The following is a 26,635-nucleotide window of genomic DNA, read 5'->3' as shown; positions in this document are numbered from 1 at the left end:
TCCAGTATTAGTGTATAGACATATTTGCATTCCCACACCTTCACTAACATTGCATATTATTAGTCGTAAAATTTTGTGAATCTTTTTTTGAAAATGGGGATGGTAGTGGTATCCCATTGTTGTAATTTGCATTGAAGTGAGTACTGGTGAAACTGAGCTTTTAAAGCATGTTTAATGGGAAGTTCCTGTTGTGACTCAGCAGTAATGAGCCCAACTATTATCCATGAGGATGCAGGTTTGATCCCTGGCCTCGCTCAGTGGGTTAAGGATCTGGTGTTGCCATGAACTGTGGTGTAGGTCGCAGATGTGGCTTGGATCCTGTGTTGCTATGTCTGTGGTATAGGCTGGCAGCTACAGCTCCGATTTGACTCCTAGCCAGGGAACTTCCATATGCCGCAGGTGTGGCCCTAAAAAGCAAAAAAAAAAAAAAAAAAAAAAAAACCCAAACAAACCTGTATTTAATGGCCTTTTATTTTTCTTTGAATTGCCTAATTATAGCCTTTGCTTTTTTTTCTATTGGATTTCTTTTTTTAATTCGTACTGATTGGTGGGTGCCCTTTTCAGCCAAGCCTGAAACTTGGCTAGGAGCCATCTTAAATTCTTACTCTTCTTTGACCCTGCCCTCTGGATAACCAATTAATTAGGAAGGCCCACCTACTTAGCTTGCTAATTATTTCTTTGTTGTGCCTCTTCTTTCTCGCTTTACCACCACTGTCTCTCATGCAGACTTTCCTCTTGCCTGGACTGTTCAGCTAGCCTTATAACTCCCTCTAATCTTCACCCTTATAACTGCTGGAAATATTTGATACAGAAGCCTTACCACATCATTCCCTACTTGAGCCTCTTTTGAAGTCCCCGTTTGCACTCAGGATGAAGTATAAGTTTGTTAATATGGCCTTTAAGGTGTTCTGTGATCTGGTTTACAGCTGCCGCTCCTTGCTTTGGATTTTATGTTCTGAATTGCTTTTTATAGCCTATCAATATCATGTTCCTTTTTTAAGGCTGGTATTCTCTGGTTTACTTCTATTTTCCTTTTTTTTTTTTTTCTTTCTTTTTTCTTTTTTGGCTGCTCCTGGCCATATGGAAGTTCCTTGGCTAGTGATCAAACCTGTGCCCAAGCTGTTGCAGTGACAATGCTGGATCCTTAACTGCTGCACCACAAGAGAACTCCCTGTTTTTAAGATTCATTTCAGGGCATATAACCAGACAAAACTTACATCAAAAAAGATATATGCACCCCTATGTTGATTACAGCACTATTCACAATAGCCAAGACATGGAAACAAAGTGAATGCTCATCCACAGATGAATGGATCGGGAAGATGTAGTACATACATACAATGGAATACTACTCAGCCATAAAAATGATAAAATAATGCTATTTGCAGCAACATGGATGGAACTAGAGACTCTCATTGTGAATGGAGTATGTCAGAAAAAGAAATAGCGGCACCATATGTTATCACTTATATATGGAGTCAAAAATATGGCACGTATGATCTCTCTACAAAACAGAATAGATCATGGACATGTAGGACAGCCTCTTGTTTTCTGGGGGGAGGGGGAGGGAGTGGGATGGACTGGGAGAGAGAGTCTGTGGTTAGTGGATGAAAACTCTTCTATTTGGAGTGGATGGGCAATGAGATCTGCTGTATAGCACAGGGGACTTTATATCTAATCACTTGTGTTGGAACATGATGGAGGATTATCTGAGAAAAAGAATGTTCATATATGTATTACTGGGTCACTTTGCTGTACAGCAGAAATTGCCAGAATATTGTAAATCAATCATAATAACAATTAAAAATTAATTAATAAAAAAGATTTATTTCAGGCATTAAATCCTTCTAGATACCTTCCCTAATTTCCCCTTTCCATTCTTATACTTTCGTAATGCCTTGTACATTTGTAGGTATTGGATTATATTATTATTTTCACTATTTCTTCCTTCCTGCGTTGAGTTCCATTTGAGAAGTTAAAATATCTATGTATTCTCAGTGCCTGTCATAGGTCCTGTCACATTCTTGTTTGTTTAATGAATGAAGAAAGGATGAGGGGGAGTTCCCGTCATGGCACAGAGGAAACGAATCTGACTAGGAACCATGAGGTTTCGGGTTCGATCCTTGGCCTTGCTCAGTGGGTTAAGGATCTGGCATTACTGAGAGCTGTGGTATAGGTCGCAAACATGGCTCGGATCTGGTGTAACTGTGGCTGTGGTGTAGGCTGGCGGCGGTAGCTCCAATTTGACCCCTAGCCTGGGAACCTCCATATGCTGTGGGTGCAGCCCTAAAAAAAAAAAAAGACAAAAAACAAAAAAAAAATTAAATTAAATTTAAAAAAAGAAAGGATGATGAAATATATATATATATATAGAGAGAGAGAGAGAGGGAGGGAAGATGGGTTTAGTTTTGGACATGTTGAGGTGCCTCTGAAAAGTTTGAGTAGAACCCCACCAGATGTAGGGCATAAAGTATTTAGAACTTAGAAATAAGATTTGGCATGTGTATGCAAATTTGGGAGCTTTTAGCATAAATGGTAGTGATGGAAGCCTTGAACATGAATGAGATAATCCAAAGAGTGCATATAGAAGGAGGAGTGTCAAGTTTAGAACCTTGAAAAAAACCTACTTACCTTTATGATGTATAAGTACCCATATCAGGTAACTCAGTAGAGATCAGTTAAAAGGAAAGCTGGTTTTTGACTATTTGGTAGATAGGAAGTTCATCAGATATATTAGCAAGAACTGAAGACCAGATGAAAAGTGTCCTCATAGTTAAATTTGTAATTGTGGGGGGCAGAATATTGATGGAGTTCGTTCCAGATAGCCTCAATTTACTCTGAAATAGGACTCTAACAAAAGCTGGAGGGTAGGATTCATACATAGATTGAAAGGCTACTATATACCAACACCAAGGCAGAGAGCTTGCTCTGTGGTTGGGGAGAAAGTTAGTTAACAAAATAAACGTATAATGAGGAAATAGTATTTAGTCTTCTTTTTTTTTTTTGCCATTTCTTGGACCGCTCCCGCGGCATATGGAAGTTCCCAGGCTAGGGGTCTTATCGGAGCTGTAGCCACCAGCCTACGCCAGAGCCACAGCAACGCGGGATCCGAGCCGCTTCTGCAACCTACACCACAGCTCATGGCAATGCAGGATCCTTAACCCACTGAGCAAGGCCAGGGACCAAACCCACAACCTCATGGTTCCTAGTCGGATTCGTTAACCACTGCGCCACGACGGGAACTCCAATAGTATTTAGTCATTAAGGCAAATGATAAAGGTTTGGAATAGCTGCTGTATGGGATGGGGTAGGGAACCACCTAGAGACATATGACAGTCTTTTGGAGGGTTCCCCTGAGGATGAAGACTGAATATGTAGCAGTACATGTAATAAGCATGTGGGACTTTTTTTTTCCACTAGTGCCATCAACTGAGCATAAATATGTAAAGTCGGTGGTGCTACTGAGCTAAGGTTTGGAGACAACAGAACCAAGAATAAGGGGATAAGTTAGTTTGGGGTTCTGAATGGTGACGTGATGCTCTGTAACCTGGACATAAAAGGGTATAAAACAATGTTAGTCTTTGGTCCTCTTCTTTATACAGTGGTTCTCAGAGGACGTTTTTGGTTGTCACAACTGTGTGTTGGGGTACTAATTATATCAAGTGAGTGGAGACTGGGGATGCTACTAAACATCCTACAGTGCAGAGAACAGCCCTCATAACAGGACGTTCTGGTCTCAAATGATGATAGTGCCAAAGTTGAGAAACTCTGATCTGTCTTAATTCCTTGGTGATCTCATCTAATTCCTGCCTTTAAATACAGATTATATGCAGAGTGACATTCAGATTTGTACTTCTAATCCAGACCTTTGCTCCCAACTCAGACTGGTATATGCAGCCTACCTACTCAGTATCCCTACTTGGATGTTTAGTAGACATATCAAACTGCTTCACCTGCAGCCTTTCTCATATCAGGGAGTGGCAATTATCCTTCCAGTTGCCTGGGCCAGAAATCTTCGTGATTATTTCTTTTGCATACTACATCTGGTCTATAAGGAAACTTTATTTGCTCTTCCTTCAGGATATATTTGTTTTTTTTTTTTAATTAAAGATTTTTTTTCTTTTATGACTGCACCTGTAGCATATGGAAGTTACTGGGGTAGAGGTCAAATCAGAGCTGTAGCTGAGGCCTATGCCACAGCCACAGCAACACCAGATCTGAGCCATAGCTTGTGGCAACACTGGATCCTTAACCCACTGAGCAAGGCCAGAGATCAAACCCGCATCCTCACAGAGACAATGTCATGTCCTTAACCTGCTGGGCCACAATGGGAGCTCCCAAGAGATATTTGAACTCCAACCCCTTCTTGCCATCTCACTTGCTGTTGGACTGGTATAAACTGCCTTTATCACTTGTTTGGACTACTCCAGTAACCTCCTCATTGATCTGTTTATGTATAACCTTATAGTCTGTAGTCAACATAGCAGCCAGAGTATTCCTTTTAAAACAGTGAGATTACATCACTCATCTGATCAAAACCATCCAGGAGCTCCCTGTTTTAATATTAGTAAAAGCCAGAGTCCTTACCATGGCCTCCACAACTTTATTTTACATGACCCCTCATTATCTCTGACCTTGTTTCCCACTGCCCTCCCACTGGTATACTAGGTTTAAGCCACATTCAGCTTCCTTGTTTCCCACTGCCCTCCCACTGGTATACTAGGTTTAAGCCACATTCAGCTTCCTTGTTCTTCGAACATTTCAGATACATCTCCTGCTTTAGGGCCTTGGCTCTGGCTATTGTTATTGCCTAGAACACTCTTCGTCTCCATAACTGCATAGTTAATAATCACCTCTTCAGGCTTCGGCTCACATGTCACCTTCTCTATGAAGCTTGTCCTGATTACCCTATTTACAATTGCACAACCCCTCCCCTACATTGCTCTCTAGATTGCCCTTTCTCTCTCTCTCTTTGCATAATGTTTATCATTTATAACATAGAATATATTTTACTTATTATGGTCCTTATTTTTCTCTTTTACTAGAGTGTGAACACTGTAAGGGTGGAATTTTGGTCTCTTTTGCTACCTTCAGTAGTGTCCGGATGTAGTAGGTGCTCAGTAAATATTTGCCAGTGAATAAATGAAGATTAAAGGACTAGAATTTTTGATGCGGTTAAAGAAGTAGTTGATTAAAAGTAAGGAAGAGAAATTAAGGATAGGAGTTTGTGATCAGAGGTAGACTGTAGGAATATAGCTGTAAACAAAGCAGTTTAAAAACCCCAGCCTTATGAGTTCCCACTGTGGCACAACTGGATTGGAGGTGTCTCTACAATGCTGGGACAGAGGTACAATTCACAGCCCAGCACAGTGAGTTAGGTATCCAGTGCAACTGTGGCTCAGATCTGATCCCTGGTCCAAGAGCTCCATATGCCATAGGGTGGCCAAAAAAGAAAAATAAAAAAACAAACTCCTGCCTTGAAGTTCCCTTGTGGCACAGTGAATTCAGGATCCAGCGTTGTCACTACAGCAACCTGGGTCGCTGCTGTGGTGCGAGTTTGATCCCTGACCCAAGAACTTCCACAAACCACAGTTGTGGCCAAAGAAAGGAAGAAAGAAAAACTCCTGCCTTTATGAAGCTTACCTTCTAGTTAAGGAAATGTATAATAAACCATACTAAATAGATATATACTATGTTTGATAGTTCTCCCTGCTAAGAAGAAGGGACGGTGACATTTTAGATAGGTTGGTCAAGAAGATCTTGCTGAGAAGGTGCCATGTGAGGTAAGAAGAAAGGGGGAGAATGAACCTTGAGACTACAAGGGTAAGAATATTCCATGCAGAAGGGTAATGTAGATAATGCTGACTGGCGTCAGCCAGTGGAGTGTGAGGAGAAATAGCCTGTAAGGAGAACCATATTGTAGGTAAGCAAGGAGGGAGGTTAAAAGGCCATTCTTGGCAAGCCACCTTGTAGGACAGAATCATTTTTTTCTTGTTTTCTTCTTAGTAATTTTTTTGGCCATACACACGGCCTGTGGACAAAGATTGAACCTGTGCCACAGCTGCGACCTGAGTCACAGTAGTGACAATGCCACATCCTTAACCCACTGCCACACCAAGGGAACTCCAGAATCATTTTTTTTTTTGTCTTTTTAGGGTTGCACCCACAGCATATAGAGGTTCCCAGGCTAGGGGTCTAATCGGAGCTGTAGCTGCCAGCCTATGCCAGAGCCACAGCAACACTGGATCCAAGCCGCGTCTGCGACCTACACCACAGCTCACGGCAACGCCAGATCCTTAACCCACTGAGCGAGGCCAGGGATTGACCCACAACCTCATGGTTCCTAGTCGGATTAGTTAACCACTGAGCCACGACAGGAACTCCGAACTCCCCTGGAATTATTTTTTTTCTTAAAAGAAAAAAGTATGATCCTTTGTTTATTTTAGCTGTTGCTTTTGCATATTTTATCTTTGTGTTTAGGAAGCCATTCAATAACTGATGATGACAAATTACATTCTTTTATAATGTAATGTAAAACAAATTTGTGGTTGCCAAGGGGGAGGGGTGGTGGGAGGGAGTGGGATGAACTGGGAATCTGGGGTTGATAGATGTAAAGTATTGCATTTGGAATGGATGAGCAATGAGATCCTGCTGTATAGCACTGGAAACTATATCTAGTCACTTGTGATGGAGCATGATGGAGGATAATGTGAGAAAAAGAATATATATGTATGTGTGACTGGGTCACTTTGCTATACAGTAGAAAACTGACAGAACACTATAAACCAACTATAGTGGGAAAAAATAGAAATCATTTTAAAAAACATTTTAAAGCAGTTTGGTATCATTACCTTTTGTGGACAGCAGAGGGAACCATTTTGCCAGTTACCTAAATCTAGAAGGAGATTGTTTTGAGAAAAAACCCTTTCATTCACTGTTATGAAAAAAGACTGGTTCCTTGGATTTTTTTTTTTTTTAATAGAAACTTGTTTTCTTCTAGAGCTCTCTTAATATTTATTTTTATGGCTATACTGATGAAAGAAAATTTGATTCGGTATTCACGAAATTAAGAAGAATTAGTAAACAGTATGAAAATCATTAGAGAATATATTGAATTTTGTCTGTAATGTTATTCTGGTTTTTGTTACTTGCCAGCCAATAGCAGGGTTGATAACATACTGTCATATTGGGATTTCTTTTTAGGTTATACATTTGAATCTTAAAATTAGTTCTGTCTCTCAGATCATGTCTGTCTTAATTCTGTTTTGTAGCAGAAAATGTATGTTGCCATTTGAACTTACTTTGCTCCAGAAAGTCTTCCTCTGTTAAAAGACAGTGTAAGGTCCTAGGATCCTTATGTGTGCCTTGAATGTTTTCTGCATTCTGTGCATGTCCAGCACAAATTTATCACTTGTCATGGTTATCCTTTGTAAAATCTGTCACTCTTTTATTTCCCTATATGTAATAACTGACAGTTGACATTTAGCCCCTTCTTGAAGTGGCAGTATGTAACTCTGCTTCCTTCTTACCAGCTCTTTATCAAATATGTTGACCAAGCTAACTTGCCCCGCTGACTTTCAGGGTGGTTCTTATTTATTTATTGTTATTATTATTTTGCTTTTTATGGCCACACTCGTGGCATATGGCGGTTCCCAGGCTAGGTAGGGGTCTAGACAGCTGTAGTTAGGAATTTCCATATGCTGTGGGCGTGACCCTTAAAAAAGGGGGGAGGGGGAATAATAATTGCACTGACCTCATAGGGTTGTTGTGAGAATTAAATGAATATATGGAATATATTTAAACTGTACCTGGCATTTACTAAATAACTGGAGGGTTTACTTTTAATGTTACTATTCTAAAGGTCTAGGTGGTAAAATTGGTAGGTTGTGGTCTTTGGTTTAATGTGAGTCTTAAGGAGAAAGGATGTGATTAGGATAGTGGTTCTCAGCCTTGGATGCACATTAAGAATCACCTGGGCAATTAAAACGTGTTGATGCTTGGGCTCCACTGCAGACCAGTATGGCCCCAGGCGTTTCTAATGTTCAATCCCACTGAGAATCACTGGTCTAGGACCATTTCCAGATTTCTGGCTTGGTTGACTGGGCTGCTGATGGTGCCATTTACTAAGATAAAAAGCAAATTGAAAAAAAAGATGTTGCTTTTAACAACATAGCACTTGAACTTTCTAAGAATCCTGTTAGCATTTGCATGCTTTAACTTATTTGAACTAAGGAATACTTCTTAAGTATTTGTTTCTGGATTGGTTATCATAAATGACCCCAGACTATAAGAGTTTGATGTTCTTATGTCTGCATTTTATACTTTGAGTTTCTTTTAAAATATTATCTTCTGCTTTTCCTTCTCTTGGACTTATAACCTTTCAAATCACCCTATAATTTACATATTTTTAGGTTTGATTCCCTCTTTTAAAATTTCTTGTTATTGTTTCCTCCCTTCCATCCTATCTGGCCCCCTAGCCACTGCTGCCACCACTGCTAAAATATAAGTTCCACCAGAACAGGGGTCTTGATATTCTTATTCACCAATAAATGCTGAATTTCTGGTACATAGTATATTACTTATACATATTTCTTGAATGAAAGGCTGGTTATGTTTTCATTTAGGTTCTTGGCTCTTTTCCAGAGTAAGCAAGCTATTGTAGAGCAGGATTTTGGAGGGATATGTGAGAACTGTTTTTTCCTGTATTTAATTGATAAATATGAAACTTAATTTCTGTTTGTTAAACATTGTACAGTTGAGCCAAATGCTTCTTAATACATCTTAACGATGAGAACTTTTTTTTTAATGTTTTGGTAGGAGCCACCAAAGCCACCCCTAAATAATTTTAAAGTGGGAATGAAACTTGAGGCTATAGACAGAAAGAACCCTTATCTGATCTGCCCTGCAACTATTGGAGGTGTTAAAGGAGATGAAGTTTATATCACATTCGATGGCTGGAGTGGAGCTTTTGATTATTGGTGCAAGTATGATTGTCGAGATATTTTCCCAGTTGGATGGTGTCACCTGACAGGAGATGTATTACAACCACCAGGAACACATGGTAAGATATTATCTAACTAGTATATGTTCTTCTATTTTATTGAAGTTAAATCTAACCGCTGTTGGCATTGAGGTTAGGACTTCATGCCCAGTTAAGGGGCAGCAGACAGAACACTGAGGGCACAGTCCAGGCTAGAGAGCTGGAGGTAAAAGAAGACTGTAATTAGATTTTTGAGGGGCAGCCTAGCATCATAGCCTGAATTAACAGTCCACATTGGAGAATGTGGGTAAAGCTTCAGGTCACACTTAGACCATTGATGCCTTGCTGCTGTAAGCATTTTAGAGTGCTTAGTACCTTTATAGTTGATATTCTGTTTAAAATTATACATGATATTCCATTGTTTATATCAATAGTTTTTTAAAGGTTGGGCATTCCAACTGTTATGTAGATGTTTTACATTATTTTGGTGGTTTTTTTCAAGTTAAATCAATAGTTTGATAGTGTTAAGTAAAATCTGCTTGTTGGAGTTCCCGTCGTGGCTCAGTCGTTAATGAATCCAGCTAGGAACCATGAGGTTGCGGGTTCGGTCCCTGGCCTCGCTCAGTGGGTTAAGGATCCGGCGTGGCTGTGGCTGTGGCGTAGGCCAGCGGCAACAGCTCGGATTAGACACCTAGCCTGAGAACTTCCATATGCCACAGGAGTGGCCCTAGAAAAGGCAAAAAGACAAAAAAAAAAAAAAAAACAAAACAAAAAACTGCTTGTCAGTGAAAATTTTTGATGTGGAAGCCATTATAGATTAGTATGTTATTTTAGTCGTATGTTTGTCACTTGTAGCTATGCTTCCTAAGTTGAATACTGTATCATCTAGTCTAGATATTTCCTTTCAGAGAAAATTCATCAAAATATTGAAGCTTCTTGGTTGACTCTTCCAAGGACATAGACATGCCTAAGCGGATCTTCTGTGCTGGAATAACTGCTCAAATTTAAGTGGAGTCTAAACCCAGAATCCAATCATTGGCCAAGTTAAATAAATGTAAACTTACTAGTGGAATCAAATGTAAACATGCTTAAAATTTATCCCACTAATTTTATTTATTTATATCAGAAAAAAAGAATGATGCATGTAGAAAAATAAGTAGGTAATATGTGAGGAGGGCAGGCTAGGTATGAGCATATAGCCTGCTGTTAGAATTTTCTGTAATTTAGAACTTTAACACATCCCATTATACTATAATATCACATACCATGATGTTCTTTTTATTAAGTACCTCTTTTACCAGTTCCCTGCTACTATAATTTTAGGAAACATTACTGGTTGACTTCTGTAAAATTTAGTATGATACAGATTTATGTGCATATGATACTAAGATAGTCTCTGCCCTCAGAAAGTTTACCTTCTAGTGGCAGAAGGATGAGTTAGGGGATAGACTTTGTAAAAAAAAAAATGATATGAGGTTAGCAGTGTAAAAATAGAGATGTATGCTAGATGTGAAGGTGGCTCAAAGACATCCAGTCTGTTTAGGCTGGAAGTAAAGGTGGCTGGGTAAAGGAAAGCTTCACAAAAAGACACATGATATGAGTATTAAAAGAGGAGTTTGCCAGGAAGAATTTTACCCAAAGAGTAAAATTGCACAATATAATCTGAAAATTGATGAGTTCAGTTTGGGACATGGTGACTTTGGAATGAGTGGCCAAGAATGCTGTTGTCCTCTAATATCTGGTTTCTCTCTTTTTAAAAAATTATTCTTTAAAACTTATTTATTATTTTTATTTTTTACTACTGCACCTGCAGCATATGGAAGTTCCCAGGTTAGGGGTTGAATCAGAGCTTCAGCTGCTGGCCTACGCCACAGCCATAGCAACGTGGGATTTGAGCTACATCTGTGACCTACACCACAGCCCACGGCAGTGCCATATCCTTAATCCACTGACCCACTGAGCAAGGCCACAGATCAAACCCGCATCCTCATGGATACTAGTTGGGTCCGTTGCCACTGGGCCACAATGGGAACTCTATAATCTCTCTCTCTCTCTTTTTTTTCTTATAGCACAGTTTGCCTGCCTAACATAAACACTGAATTTCCACCCTTTCTAGCAGTTAGATATAGCCATGAGAGTTAATGGAATAAGAATACAGGTAGTGTGTTCTGTTTCCAGAAAGTGTATTACGGAGAGGTGAGTGTACCCTTCTCTCTTTGTGCTTCTGTCCTGATGCCAGGAATGTGTTTGTTTTGGGTGGAGCTCCATCTTGAACTAAAAAATTGAAACCACTTTCTAGGTATTGTGGAGTAGAAAGCAGAAAGGAGTCAGAGTCCCTGAGAACTTTGCAGAGCAGAATTTTTGTACTAGCCTATTCCAGATTGTTATTTGAGAGAAATAAAGGGTTTCTTTTCTTTTTGTCTTTTTCCAGGGCTGCACGGCATGGAGGTTCCCAGGCTAGGGGTCGGATTGGAGCTGTAGCCGCTGGCCTTCACCGCAGCCACAGCAACACCAGATCTGAGCCGTGTCTGTGACCTACACCACAGCTCACGGCAACGCCGGATCCTTAACCCACTGAGCAAGGCCAGGGATCGAACCTGCAACTTCATGGTTCCTAGTCGGATTTGTTAACCACTGAGCCACGATGTGAACGCCAAGAAATAAACTTTTATGTTACATAAGACACTATTTTAGGCTTTTCTATTAGCTGAATTTAATCCTAACTGATTCAGAGTAATTTAGAACATCCAGGTGCACAGTCTGTTTGATTGAGACACACGCAAGTATGAAGCCTAAAAAAGTTAAGTCTTGGTTGATAAAGCAGATTTGAGAATCATCATGTTCATTCAAGTAAGTAGTTAAGTATTATTGGTGCTGGCAGGGAGAGGGGTGGGCAGCTTACAAATCTTGTTGATACCAGTAAGTGATGGAGATTTTGGTCATGGTCTTAATTGTGCTTGTATAACAGGCAGGCGTAGAAGAGGACCAACAACAGAACCTTTGTAGGTCAGCATTTAAAACAATAATTTTAACACTTGAATCATCTGGGAGAGCTTATTAAAAGGCTGATGCTAGAGTTCCTGTTGTGGCTCAGAAGGTTAAAAATTGACATTGTGTCCATGAGGATGCGGGTTTGATCCTTGGCCTTGTTCAGTGGAATAAGGACCCGGTGTTGTTGCAAGTTGCAGCGTAGGTCACAGTTGTAGCTTGGAACCAGTGTTTGCCGTAGCTATGGCGTAGGCCTCAGCCGTAGCTCCGAGTTCCCTATGGGAAGTTCCTTAGTCCAGGAACTTCCATATGCCACAGGTGCAGTGGTAAAAAGAAGGAAAAAAAAAAGCTGATGCCCTGATACTCATATTTAGGGGTTCTAAATCAGTAGGTCCAGAGTGGGGCTCCAGTGTTTCTGTTGTACATGGTTTGAGGCACAAACTTTGAGGAACACAGAATAAGAGATGGGTAGATGATAAATTCAATTTATGACACTGAGAAAAAAGTATGTATAAATGTAGGAGAGTCACTAGGTTGAGTCTCTCAACAACAGGAGAGGAAAGATTTTAAGCAGTAAGTATTCAGCACAATCAAATGCAGCATAAAAGTTAAGAGGAAGAGCTCATTAATGGTCTTTTAAGTAAAAGCATGGTTGCTGGACTTTGAAAAAGCAGATTTAGAGAGTTGAGTAAATAGGAGATGAAAAGTGTATTTTAAAAATAATGCTTCGCCAATGTGTTCTGACATCTGCCTTTTCTGTCCTTTAACATTGGGCAGTTCACACCAGTTAAAGTGAGGTTTACAACCTTTACCTCGATTTATGTCCCTTTACCTGCCACCATTTATAATATAATTGTCTTAAAGATTTTTGTCTACATTCATTGAGAGTGACATTAGACAGTGTGATAATTTTTATTTTTTTATTTTTTTGTCTTTTTGATTTTTTCTAGGGCTGCACCCATGGCATATGGAGGTTCCCAGGCTAGGGGTCTAATTGCAATTGCAGCTGCCTGCCTGCAGTAATGCTGGATCCTAGCTGCATCTGTGACCCGCGCCACAGCTTATGGCAACGCTGGATCCTTAACCCACTGAGCGAGGCCAGGGATCGAACCCACAATCATTTATTCCCTTCATGGTTCCTAGTTGGATTCGTTTCGGCTGCGCCAGGACGGGGAACTCCGACAGTGTGATAATTTTTGCTTCAACCATAAAATGTAATTTAGAAAGCTCAAGAAGAGAAGGAAAGTCTGTTGTATTTACCCACAGTTTTTTGTCCTTTCAGTTGTTCTTTCTTTCCTGATTTTCAAATGCTCCTCCTTTTTTTCATGTTTTTTCTGTTTAGAGAATCCTTTTAGTCATTCTTTGAGGGTACGTCGGCTGGCAACAAATTTCGTTTTCCTTCATTCAAAAATGTCTTTGTTTTCCCTTCATTCTTGAAGGGTGATTGCTGGATATAGAATTCCAGGTTGGCATTCGTTTTCATTCAGCACTTAGAAAATGTTGTGCAACTTCCTTCTGGCTTCCATGGTTTCTGACTAGAAATTTGTTTTTCCCCTGTGGGTTCCATTATGATTATGGCTCTGTTTTTCCTTGTAGTTCTTCCAGTGTTTACTTTATGAGATAATCTGTTTTGTGGCTACATTATTAGGTGTGTACAAATTTTGAACTCTTGTAACTAACTTCCCAGTCAATTGAATCTTCTGTAGTAATGCTCTTTATGGTTTTTTTTTTTTTTTTTTAACCTTAAAGTCTTCTTTATTTTGTATTAATGTAGTTATAACAGCTTTTGTTGGGTTGGTGTTCTTGTTCTCTCTCTCTCCTCCCCATCCCTCTTTCTAATGTTCAACCTTTATCTATCCTGATCTAAAAAGAGACATTTCTTGCAAATAGTTGAATTTGATTTTTTGGCCAGTTGGCCAGTCTTTCTTTTAACTTCAGCTTTTAATCCATTTATTGTAATCCCTCTTCTTGTTTGGAAGTTTTGCACTATATATTCTGTACTTTGTTATTTTAAAAGATTTTTTTGGCCACTTTTATGTGTGTGGAAGTTCCTAGGCCAAGGATTTGCTGTGACAGCTGCTGTGACAACATCAGATCCTTAACCGCTAGGCCACTGGGGAACTCTGTTTTTTTAATAACCTAGGAATTTTAAAATGCTTTCTTAAAGGAAGTCTGAAATTAATCAATATCTTTATTCTGCACTAAAACAATAAAGGAACTTAGAATACTCATTTATTCTCTTCAAATTCATGTTATTACTATTATATATTGCAACTTTATATTTTTGTAATCCTATAAAATATTATTAAGTAGTCAATATTTGTTGAGATTCACTAACATATTCAACATGTTCTTTGCTCTTTATTACTTCTTAGTATCTCAAGGTATAATCTGAGATTAATTTCATCTGGGATTAATTTTCTTCTACCTGAGGTAGATCCTTCAGAAGTTCTGTTAGTGAGGATCTCAGTAGCATGTTTTCTCAGTTTATGCTTATCTTAATATGTCATTATTTTAACTCCTTCCTTGAAAGACATTCTCTGGGTGTAGAATTCTAGGTTGACAGCTATTTTCTTTCAGCACATTGAAGATACCATTCTTTTGCCTTTTTGATTTTCATTGCTATTGGGAATTTAGCCATCACACTATTTTTTTCTCTGATTGTAACTTGTCATTTTTTTTCTCTAGCTACTTTAATATTTTCATATCAACTTTGCTGTTTTGCATTTTCATTCTGGTACTTCTAGGTGTGGGTGTCGAATATTGGCAAAACCACATATATGCAAATGATGGGTTGTTTACTTTCATTGTGAAAATTTTTTAAATATTTGATATAATTTAACGGTTGTATCATTATTCAGGATTTCAAATGGCGCAAATAATTTGATGTTGTAAAGCATTTTTTAATGACTACTTTTTTTTTAGGGCTGCACCTGTGGCATATGGAAGTTCCCAGGCGAGGGACTGAATCAGAGCTCCAGCTGCTGGCCTACATCACAGCCACAGCAACGGCAGATCTGAGCCATATCTGCAACCTATGTTGCAGCTCATGGCAATGCCAGATCCTTTGATATTTTATCGAACCTACATCCTCATGGACACTTCGTAGGATTCTTAACCTGCTGAGTCGTAAGGGAACTCCCAACTGTATTTCAATTTTTAAAAAGTACAAAACCAAAATTTAAAAAAGTAGTCGTAAAGAGTTCCTGTTGTGGCTCAGTGGGATTAAAACTTGCCTAGTATCCATGAGGATGTAGGTTTGATCCTTGGCCTTGCTTAGTGGGTTAAGAATTGGGGGTTGCCACAAGCTGCAGCGTAGGCTAGCAGCTTCAGCTCCAATTTGACCCATAGCCTGGGAACCTCCATATGCAGATGAGCCCTAAAAAGAAAATTTTTAAGTATAGTTGATTTACAATATTGTGTTTGTTTCAGGTGTACAGCAAAGTGATTCAGCATATATATATATAATATATATACATGTATATTATATATATAATATATATACATGTATATTATATATATAATATATACATGTATATTATATATATATAATATATATACATATATATTATACACACATATATATGTATATACAATATATTATATAATATATATGTATATATGATATATAATATATTGTATATACACATATATTTTATATATATGTATTTCCCTTTATAGGTTACTACAAGATACTGAATATAGTTCCCTGTGCTATACAGTAAATCCTTCTTTCTTAGCTGTTTCATGTATAGAGTAGTTTATATCTGTTAATCCCATACTCCCAATGTATCTCTCCCCTTCTTTCGTAGCCGTAAGGTTGTTCTCTATGTCTGAGTCTGTTTCTACTTTGTATACAGATTGATTTGTATTATTTTTTAGATTCCATATATAAGTGATATATAATATTTGTCTTTATCTGACTTATTACACTTAGTATGTTGTTCTCTGTGTCTATCCATGTTGTTAAAAATGGCAGTGTTACATTCTTTTTAATGACTAATATCCCTCTGTGTGTGTGTGTGTGTGTGTGTGTGTGTGTGTTTTGGGGGGATGGGCTGCACCTGAGCAACATGGAAGTTCCTAGGCTAGGTGTTGAATCAGAGCTACAGCTGACAGCTTACACCACAGCCACAGCAATGCAGGATCTGAGCCGTGTCTCCTACGTACACCATAGCTCATGGCAATGCCAGATCCTTAACCCACTGAGCGAGGCCAGGGATTGAACCTGCATCCTCATGGATACTAGTCGGATTTGTTTCTGCTACATCACAACAGCAACTCCCACACTACATCTTCTTAAACACATTGTCTATTGATGGCCACTTAGATTGTTTCCATGTCTTGACTCTTCGAAGTAGTGCTGCTTAGGAACATGGAGATGCATGCATCTTTTTGAATTAGAATTTTCACTTTTTCCAGGTATCTGCCCAAGAGTGGGATTGCAGGATCATATGGTAGCTCTATTTTTAGTTTTTTTTTGGTCTTTTTAAGGCTGTACCTATGATATATGGAAGTTCCCAGGCTAGGGGTCGAATCAGAGCTGCAGCTACAGGTCTATGCCACAACCACAGCAACGCCAGATCCTCAACCCACTGAACAAGGCCAGGGATCGAACCCGAGTCCTTGTGGATACTAGTCGGGTTCTTAACCCACTGAGCCACAATAGGAACTCCTAATTTTTAGTATTTTAAGTAACCTCCATACTATTTTCCATAGTGGCCGTGTCAATGTACATTCCCACCAACAGTACAGGAGGGTTCCCTATTCTCCATACCCTCTCTAGCATTTGTTATTTGTAGACTTTTTGATGATGGCTAGTCTAACCAGTGTAAAGTGATACCTCATAGTGGTTTTAATTGTCATTTCTCTAATAATGAGCAATATTGTGCATCTTTTTATTATATTTTAGTCTTTTTTTTTTTTTTTTTTTTATGATCACACCCATGGTATATGGCTGTTCCCAGGCTAGGGATCGAATCAGAGCTGCAGCTGCTGGTCTATGCCATAGCCATAGCAACACCAGGTCCGAGCTGAGCCATGTCTGCAACCTACACACAGCTTACGGCAGCACCAGATCCTTAACGCACTGAGCAGGGCCAGAGGTCGAACCTGCATCCTCATTGGATACTAGGATTCAGTACTGCTGAGCCACCATAGGAACTCCAGTATTGAGCATCTTTTCATGTGCCTCTTGGCCATCTGTATGTCTTCTTTAGAGAAATGTCTATTTAGGTGTTTTGCCCATTTTTTAGATTGGATTATTTATTTTTTTGATGTTGAGCTATATGAGTTCTTTTTATGCTTTGGTTATTAACCCCTTATTGATCACATCATTTGCAAATATTTTCTCCCATTCTGTGAGTTTCCTTTTGTTTTGTTTATGGTTTTCTTTGCTTTACAAAAGCTTATAAGTTTGGTTGGGTCCCATTTGTTTATTTTTGCTTTTATTTATTTTTCCTTGGAAGACTGATATAAGAAAATGCTGCTATAATTTATGTCTAAGAATGTTTAGCCTGTGTTCTCTTCTAGGAGTTTATGGCATCTTATATTTAGGTCTTTATACCATTTTGAGGTTATTTTTGCATATTGTGTGAGGGAATATTCTGAATTCATTGATTTACATGTAGCTGTCCAGCTTTCCTGACACTGCTTGTTAAAAAATTTTACTGAAGTATAGTTGACTTACAAAGTTTTATTAGTTTCAGATGTACAACACAGTGAATTGGCTATGTATATATTTCCATTCTTTTTTCCCATGTAGGTCATTACAAGCTATTGAGTAGATTTCCCTGAGCTATAGAGTAGGTTCCTGTTAATCATATACCCTATACAGTAGTGTGTAAATATTACTCCCATCCTCCCAATTCCTCCCCGCCTCCATGGTTTCCCCTGTGGTAACCACCAGTACTGCTTGTTGAAGAGACTATCTTTTCTCCACTCTATATTCTTGCCTCCTTTGTCGCAGATTAATTGACCATAGATGTGTAGGTTTAATTCTGAGCTCTTTATTCTGTTCCATTGATCTGTATGTCTGAATTTGTGACAATATCATGTTGTTTTGATTGCTGTATCTTTGTAGTATCACTTATGAGTATGTTTTGAATATATGTAATCCAACCCATGCTAAGGTAGAATTTGGAAGCAGTAGAGTAGAAACAAAGATGTGCCCACTGGTACCACATTCTCATTTGTAAAGATTCACAGAAGTCCCCAGAAGAACTTTAGGATTCTGGGGAAAGTGTGATTTTTTTTTTTTTTTTTTTAGTTGATACTTTCGAAGACATTGCATACATGATTCATTTTGATTTGTTTCAAACACTTGTTATTTACAGATAGATTAATAAGGTTAGTACTATACTTCCTAACACAGAGTGAAATACTCTTTTTTTTTTTTTTTTTTTTTTTTTTTTTTGTCTTTTTGCCATTTCTTGGGCCGCTCCTGCGGCATATGGAGGTTCCCAGGCTAGGGGTCGAATCGGAGCTGTAGCCACTGGCCTACGCCAGAGCCATAGCAACTCTTGATACGAGCCATGTCTGCAACCTACACCACAGCTCACAGCAACGCTGGATCGTTAACCCACTGAGCAAGGCCAGGGATCAAACCTGTAACCTCATGGTTCCTAGTCAGATTCGTTAACCACTGCGCCACGACGGGAACTCCGAAATACTCCTTTTGAGTAAAGAAAATATTTGCTACAGCCAATATATCATTCATTAAATGGCAGCTAGCTATAAAAATATCATTTCTTACATATAATGTCATATATTCTTGAAAGCCAAATATTTTTAAATTATTTTTTATTTTTTAATATTATGTTTTTCTAATTGGAAAAGTAATAAATGTTGAAAACAAAAAGTTGAGAAAAGCATGCATAGATAACATGACAGTTTTATCTCTATTTGTTTTCATAGTGCCTTTTTTCTTTTTGTTTTATATGTATATACTTTTAGAACATGCACACGGCCAAATCAGTAGAAAAATCTTAAGTCATAGACCAATTTAGAAGAATGAGAATATTCCTATTTACTAAGAAAGAAAACTCTCCAAGATGTGTTAATCGAAAAAAAAAAATCCCCTCAATACATAATAATATAATGCCATAGAGTTAAAATAAAACAAGTGTATATTTTTATATGTAATTGTAGATATATGTATGTAAATACATAGAAAAGATCTGAAAAGCTATATAGTGTATCAAATCTATAATAATGATAATTTCTGAAAAGTGCAGGGTGATAAAGGAAGTGGTAATAGGGACTTTGGCTTTTATTTGTGGCCTTTAAAAAAACAAGAATGTATTGGTATGTTACATTTGTGTCTTTAAATTAATTAAGTTTACGTACTTTTTTCATATCTTGTGACTGCATTCCCATGTGAAATATATTCCTACAAATTCAATTTTATTTCTGTTTTGTACTCCATCATATGACTATACCACAGTTTATTTAAACAAACTTTTATTTTGTTTGACATTTAGAATGTTTCCATATTTATGTTATTAAACTAGATGATGTAAAGAATACATCTTTTGGAGTTCCTTTTGTGGCTCAGGAATAACGAACCTGACTAGTATCCATGAAGATGGAGGTTTGATCCCTGGCCTTGCTCAGTGGGTTGAGGATCTGGTATTGCCGTGAACTGTGGTGTAGGTCAAAGACATACATAGCTTGGAACTGGCCTGGCTGTGGCTGTGGTGTAGGCTGGCAGCTGTAGCTTAGATTCGACTCCTAGCTTGGGAACTTCCATATGCTGCTGGCGTGGCCCTAAAAAGACAAACAGACAAACAAAAGAATATATCTTTGCATATTTCTCTAATTATTTACATAAAATAAGTTTGTCAAGTTGAGGTTATGTTTCTGAGGCTCACAAATTGTCATTCAGAAAGGTATACTCATTCTGCTCCCCTCAGAGGAGTGTGAAAATGTTTTTTTCCTTCTCTAGTCAACTTTGAGCATTACCTTCTTATTTTTGCTAATTAAAAAAATTTTTTTAATATTCATTTTTTAAATTACTAGGGAGCTCCCCTGGAGGCCGCCATTTTAGATTACTAGAGGTTGAATCTTTTTCTTTCCAAGTATTTGCCCATTAATGTTCCTGTATCATTTTTCTGCTAATTACATTTTTTTGTTAGAGTGTTCCTTGCCGTGTTGATTTGAGTGCTTCATTCATTGCACATATCAGCCCTTTGTCATGAATGGAAAAACTTTTTCTTAGTCATTTGCTTTCTAATGTTATTTTATGGTATTTTTAGAAAATGTACAGAAATATTAAATTTATTGACTTGAATATTAATTTAAGTCCTTAGAGTTAAATAATTTCAAAAGGCACAAGTAATATTAAAGTGAATTTCATAGATTTTAAAAAAATTATATTGGTTTTGTTCATTTTGTATGTTTCTTAAACACGTTGAAAATGTTTGTTTTTCAACCTTTAGTTGCTTTTCCAATTTTTTTTTTAGGATATAGCACTCAAAACCTTTTAAAATAATTATTGACTAAAGATAATTCACTTGCATAGTTTCATAAAGAAATATAGTGAGGCGTCCATGAATGTTACTTTATTTGACTTTACATTAAAAACCTTATGTAAGCTTTACTAGTTTTCTTTGCAAGAATTGTAATAAAGTTTAACTTACTGTAAAATTTTTCCTAACAATTCCCCTCCAGTGCTACTACTTCAGTAATCAGAAATAGCCAGGTTCTTAATCAGGCTTACCACTGATAGAAAAATCCATTGAAAAACATACCTTCAGTAGAAAATTCAGCCAGCTCTCTGGGTTTTTTACTCTTGTTTATTTTGGTTTTTCTCTCTTGGCTCTCGTTAATGACTCTACAGTCTTTCAAAGCCCTTTACTTCTGGTTGGTGCTGTCACAGCTCATCAGATTTATTCTGGAGACCTGTACATGGTGTCTGGTGAGAAAGAGGAAAGACATATGTGTGCTGCTGTGTCCTTGGCAACTTAAGGTTGAGTCAAGTAAACTAAAACAAGGTCCATTGTATATTTTCTTCTTGTAGAATTTATTTGATCTTGCTGTTCTCTGTTTTCAATTTGTCCCCCATCTTTTGTATTTTATATCTTAGTTCTCTATAAATAAATGATAAGAAATTTAGGAATGTCCTGTAAACTACTGATTTCTTCTCATATTGTCCTTCTTTTTTCTTGGGCATATACATACAGTTATAGGCATTTAACTGTATTTTCCACGGCATATGGAAGTTCCCAGGCAGGGGGCCTATACCACAGCCGCAGCCAGGCCAGATCCGAGCCGTATCTGCGATCTATACCACAGCTCACAGCAATGCTGGATCCTTAACCCACTGAGTGAGGGCCAGGGTTCGAACCCCTGTCATGGATCCTAGGTGGTTCGTTACTGCTGAGCCACAATGACAACTCCAGCCAGTCATTTTATTAAAGTCCAAATATTTAATACATGAAGGAGCAAGACCTGGAGTCTAGCAACTTGGAATTGGAACTAGGATAATTGTTACTTTAAAGGCCGTGTGTGATTTAAAAAAAATTTTTTTTTCTTTCCCTCTCTTTATTTGGGAAAATGTGTGATCAAATAGGTTACTACTTTGTTTTATGAACACAATGATGTAGGTCTTTAGTCTTCTGAGAAGTTGAAGAAATTCAAAAGCAGAGGATTCTTTAAAAAAATTTGACCCAATATAATTTTTTTCTAATATTGTGAGATTCAAAGTTTTTTGTTTTGTTTGTCTTATAAATTGCTACATTATAAACCATTCTACCTGGGTTTGAAGGTACTTAAATACTTTTAAAATTAACCATGTAAATTAAACTTCAAATTTATTTAATTTCTAAAACATTAGCAAATTAGGTTTATTTATCTTAACTTAAGAATTATGCATCATTGATAATAAATTAATAATCCACACTGGTGTGAAGTGTCATCTTGTAGTCTGATTCTTTAGGCATTTGTGACCATATAGACCAGGAAAGAGGGCAGCAAGCTTCCAGATGCTTTGAGTATAAGGTTGCAGGATCCCAGGGGTTTAGAGGAATGCCTCTGGTCCAAAGGGAAATAGGAGGAGGGGAAAACCTAGAGTCGAAAAGGTGTAGCCAAGCATTCCTGCCTAATGGCACCATATCCTGTCAGTGATCATTTTAAGTCTTTTCTTGATAAAAACCCTTTAGTTTATTTGAGCCCCCCACCCCCTTCCTCTCATGGGAACAGCTTTAATTACCAAGTAAAACTCAATGGTAACATGACATTTCCTTCACAACTTTGTAAAACATTTCTGATAATGAGTAATTGATAGAGCATATTAGATTTTCTTTGTTGGTATTTCAGATATAAATTGTATGAATAGGAACTTTATCCTTAAGATTAAAGTGAAAAATAGATTTTAAATACAGTTATCTTGGGCACTCTTAGCTCCTTCTTTGAATGCTGGTTTATATTTTACTTATTATTATTATTTTTTTATGGTTGGCATGTGGAAATTCTGGGGCCAGGGATTGAATCATAGCCACAGTTGTGGCCTGAGCCCATGCCACAGCTGTGGCAGTGCTGGATCTTTTAACTGCTGTGCTCATAGGGTGGTACAGCCTGCCCCACCTCAGGGGACCCAAGCCACTGCAGTTGAATTCTTAACCCACTGTGCAACAGTGGGAACTCCAAATGCTGATTTATTTTATGTTGTGTGTGCACACAGCTATGTATGTTTTAGTTTTTAATTAAAAATTTAAGGGAGTGGATTTTTTAATCTAAACTTTTGATCTTTAAAAAAAATGTAGTCGTTTTGTATCGTAGTCTTATTTTGCGGCATGTAACATTTCCCTTGTGGAATGTTTCAAAGTTAGTCTTTTGAGAAGTATTTCAAAGCTTTCAGTGAGCAAACAAGTAGCTCTGCTCACCACTCCCACCTCATTCTCATTTAAAAAAAGAAGAAGAAGAAGAAGAAATTATGGCTACTTTTGCTCTTTGTTCCGATAACCAGAGGAGTATGTGATTTCTATAACTTGTGCCTCTCTCTAAATTTTAAAATTAAGATTTTACAGTTTTTCGGACATATCTTCACCAACTTTTCCCCTCTTTTTATATGACTGTGTGTTCGGTAAACATAAAGTAGCACTTTTCCTTTCTCTATGTTAGGGATAAGTGAGAAGTAGCAGAGGTGCTTAAAACTAAGGCTGTGAAAAATTCAAGGTATATCAGTCCTGTTGGCTTCTATTGAATAACCACTCAAGTATTTGTTTAGATTTTTGCCCTTAATGTAGTTAATAATAAAATACAGACTAATATGCTTAGTATATTTAGTACTTTTCCTGTTTGATGTAAATGAAATTTTTAGGAATCCTATCTACCTAGAGTATTCACTCAAAAGCCAAGAAATCTTAAACAGCTGATATTTTTTTTTCATATGAATAGCTTGGAAGACATGTTTGGATTGTGCAAATGAGGCAGCTATTATGATGCAAAGAAGAAGAAAAAAAAATGACCTTTCTCTGTTTTAAGCATTTCAGCTAAGTACTGTAGTAACTGCAAGCAGAGCCTAGAGCTTATTTCTGTTCTATGATATATTTTAATAAGTTCTCTTGAGACTATTAAAATGTCTTGGCTTTTAGGACATGTGGTGCAGCAGGAATAACTTTGTCTATAGATGCAGTGGGTTGGCAGTTAGATTTTGCATGTCTTCTCGTTTCTTTCCAGATTCTCTGACCCAGGGTAACCTTTAGTTCTTCTCTGAAGGCAGGAGTAAAGGAAGTTTGAGCAGGTGACTGATGATCACTGTCTCTACAGCCCACAGACAATATGCGAATTACTTTAGCAGTCCTTAGTCCCCTCCTCCCACACACTCCCCCCCCCCCCCACCAACTAATGCAAATAGCTTCATCCCCATTTGCTAGAAATTCAGGCTTGCTCGGGCAACATGGGCTTTGTTGTTAACTCGCTTCCTCCAGAAAGGCAGTTTTATTCCTGATAAAGGAGAAAGGCTATCAAGTGGAACCTAAATCACCCTCATGGTAAATACAGCAACAAATTGTTTCTCTGGAATATTTCTAAAGGTAGGAGTAACCCCAAAAGTTTCTTTATATTGCAGTTGAAGTATGGTTAAAGAAACTCATTGTCTGCTTTGTTAGCTTTTGTATACTAAATATCCCAGCCGTTTCTGTTATCTCAAAAAAAAAAAAAAAAAAAACCCTCTATTTTGTTCTAAATATTACTTGCTGAAGTTGCTGGTGTTCTTATTTTATTAGTAGCTTCTAAAAATTGTTTTATGGTACAAGGGAAAAGTCAGATTTTGGTCATTTCCACCATGAAAATGGTTTAAAATAAAAAAGGAACGACCTTATTTATTGTAAGTCAAACTTGATCATTTAATTCTCCAGTTTGTAATGAAAAGTTGCCAGATATTTTTCTATAGCTTTGAGGAATATGATGACTTTTCACTGGTATTACATGAGACTTATTAAAAGGATTTTTATGATATAGAAATGTGGATAAACGTATTTTTATTAATCGTGTCAATATATTTAATGTGTTCTGTGGAAATTACATTGGTGACTGCCATGATTTTTTTTCTTTCTAGGAGCATAATGGAAGTCAGCCTCTAAAAAGTCATTCAATAAGCAAAAAAGACACTATGGTTTAAAAATTAAGTAGCTTTTAAAAGCTCAGTCTTGTTAGATGAGTTACGAATTGACCTGAGACAACTGAAGTTGCTTATTTTTTGTGTGAACTTTTTTCTAAAAATATTAAAGGTTTTAGAAACTGTCATTTTCTTTAATGACAAAACCAAAATCTTGGTTTCTTACAAAGTTAGCAGATGTGAGGATAATTGAGAAGTGAAACAATCTTCATGGAAAGTGTCCCCCCATGAAGCTGAAGGGAGTGGTTTACAAAGCATCTATGATCCCCAAGTAGAAAACATAAATTATATCTTGTATATGTGTGTGTGTGTGTGTGTGTGTGTGTGTGTGTGTGTGTGTGTGTGTAATCATTTTGGCTGTGACTGGCATGCAGAAATTCCCAGGCCAGGGATTGAACCCATGCCATAGCAGTGACAACGCTGGATCCTCAACCTGCTTCTGTACCCGGGAACTCCAGAAAACAAATATATATATTTATTTTTTTTTATTATTATTATTTTTTTTGTCTTTTTGCTATTTCTTTGGGCCGCTCCCGCGGCATATGGAGGTTCCCAGGCTAGGGGTCCAATCAGAGCTGTAGCCACCGGCCTACGCCAGAGCCACAGCAACTCAAGATCCGAGCCGCGTCTGCAACCTACACCACAGCTCAGGGCAACGCCGGATCGTTAACCCACTGAGCAAGGGCAGGGACCGAACCCGCAACCTCATGGTTCCTAGTCGGATTCGTTAACCACTGCGCCACGACGGGAACTCCAAATATATTTTTAAAACAACACTCTTAAGACCCTTCTAAATTCTAACGGTGATTTCTAGCTTGTTCTTGGATTTTTATGATTTCCTCTCTAGACTAATACTCGAGATATAATTACATAATGGTAGGAAAACCATGTAAATTCTACTTAATTAGATTTTTTAATTTTAATTTTGTATATATGCCAAGAAAAAAGACGTTGTCACTTAGGTATGGAGATAAACAACTTTAACTGAACTGTTATAAATTGTCTAAGTTAGAGAACTATCCTTTATCATTTTAATTTTGTTTGGAAAATTTTTCCCAGTAACATTTTAACAAGTTTTCAATAACTTTAAGGTAGAATATTTTATCCAGATAAACATAAGTTTTATGGTAGGTATTTGAAGAGTTTCTTCTCTCTTCTTTAATCTGTTTATCTTAGATCTTCAAGCCCTGTTTCAAAATGGGAAGGAGGAGTGACTCCAAGCTACAGATCCTTTTAGAACGTTTGGTTTTGGTTTAGTTGTCCAGACATAATTTTTCCCTCCTATGGCTGCACCTGCAGCATATGGAAGTTCCTGGCCAGAACTTCAATCTGAGCCACACCGTGACCTATGCCGCGACTGCGTCAGTGCCAGATCCTTTAACCCACTCTCCTGGGCCTGAGATTCAACCTGCACCCCTACAGTGACCTGAGCCACTACAGTCAGATTCTTAACCCACTGTGCCACAGCGGGAACTCGCAGACATAATTTTTGAAGGCTACTGGAAAAGATATAGCAGCACTTCCCAAATGGGGATGTTCTGTCAGACCCCAAAAACAAGTTCTTTTAAAGGAAATCTTTATTTTTCTGAGTGCATACTTTTTTTCTTTGTATGTGAGAGTTACCTTTTATTATATGTTTAAGGTATTTTTGATACTATAAAACTGTGGTTCTTGTTGCATAAGAGGGAAACTTACATGGGTCATGAAGGAGAATCAGGAAGGATAATGGAGGAGCTAAGGCAACAGGCATGGGTTTGTTCATGATGTTGAACTCTCACCTTGCCAACCAAACCATCTCTGCTTCGTAAATGAGCAGGAAACTGGGCAGAGCCCTGAGATTAGAATATGCAGCAGAGCCCTGGATGCAAGATCCGACCAGGGTTAAATTTGAAAAGACAAGTCCCATTCCCATAAAAACCGGGGCAGCTACCACTAAAAATTAGAGATATTTCTTTCTTTGTAACTCCTCCTGTATTTGTCTTTTTCTCTCCCCTTATAGTGATTAATTGTAAAACAAATGAACCTTTTAAAATGGTGGGGGTGTCAAA

At 37.8% G+C, this 26,635-nt stretch overlaps 1 protein-coding gene across 4 annotated transcripts in view; it reads left to right on the top strand.

Annotated features, from left to right (window-relative positions):
- Positions 1-26,635, top strand: part of SCML2 (sex comb on midleg like 2 (Drosophila)) — a 107,660-nt gene that overhangs the window by 46,125 nt on the left and 34,900 nt on the right. For all 4 annotated transcript variants that reach the window (XM_013985953.2, XM_003134958.5, XM_005673471.2 and 1 more), the window contains exon 7: positions 8,818-9,061. In XM_013985953.2, the coding sequence (XP_013841407.1) occupies positions 8,818-9,061 (244 nt within the window). The remainder of the gene's footprint in view (positions 1-8,817; positions 9,062-26,635) is intronic.

This window comes from Sus scrofa, chromosome X (assembly GCF_000003025.6).
Source record: "Sus scrofa isolate TJ Tabasco breed Duroc chromosome X, Sscrofa11.1, whole genome shotgun sequence".
In the NCBI taxonomy this organism is placed as follows: Eukaryota; Metazoa; Chordata; class Mammalia; order Artiodactyla; family Suidae; genus Sus; species Sus scrofa.
The sequence above is the reverse complement of the archived record's forward strand: the minus strand, read 5'-3'. Positions and strand labels throughout refer to the sequence as shown.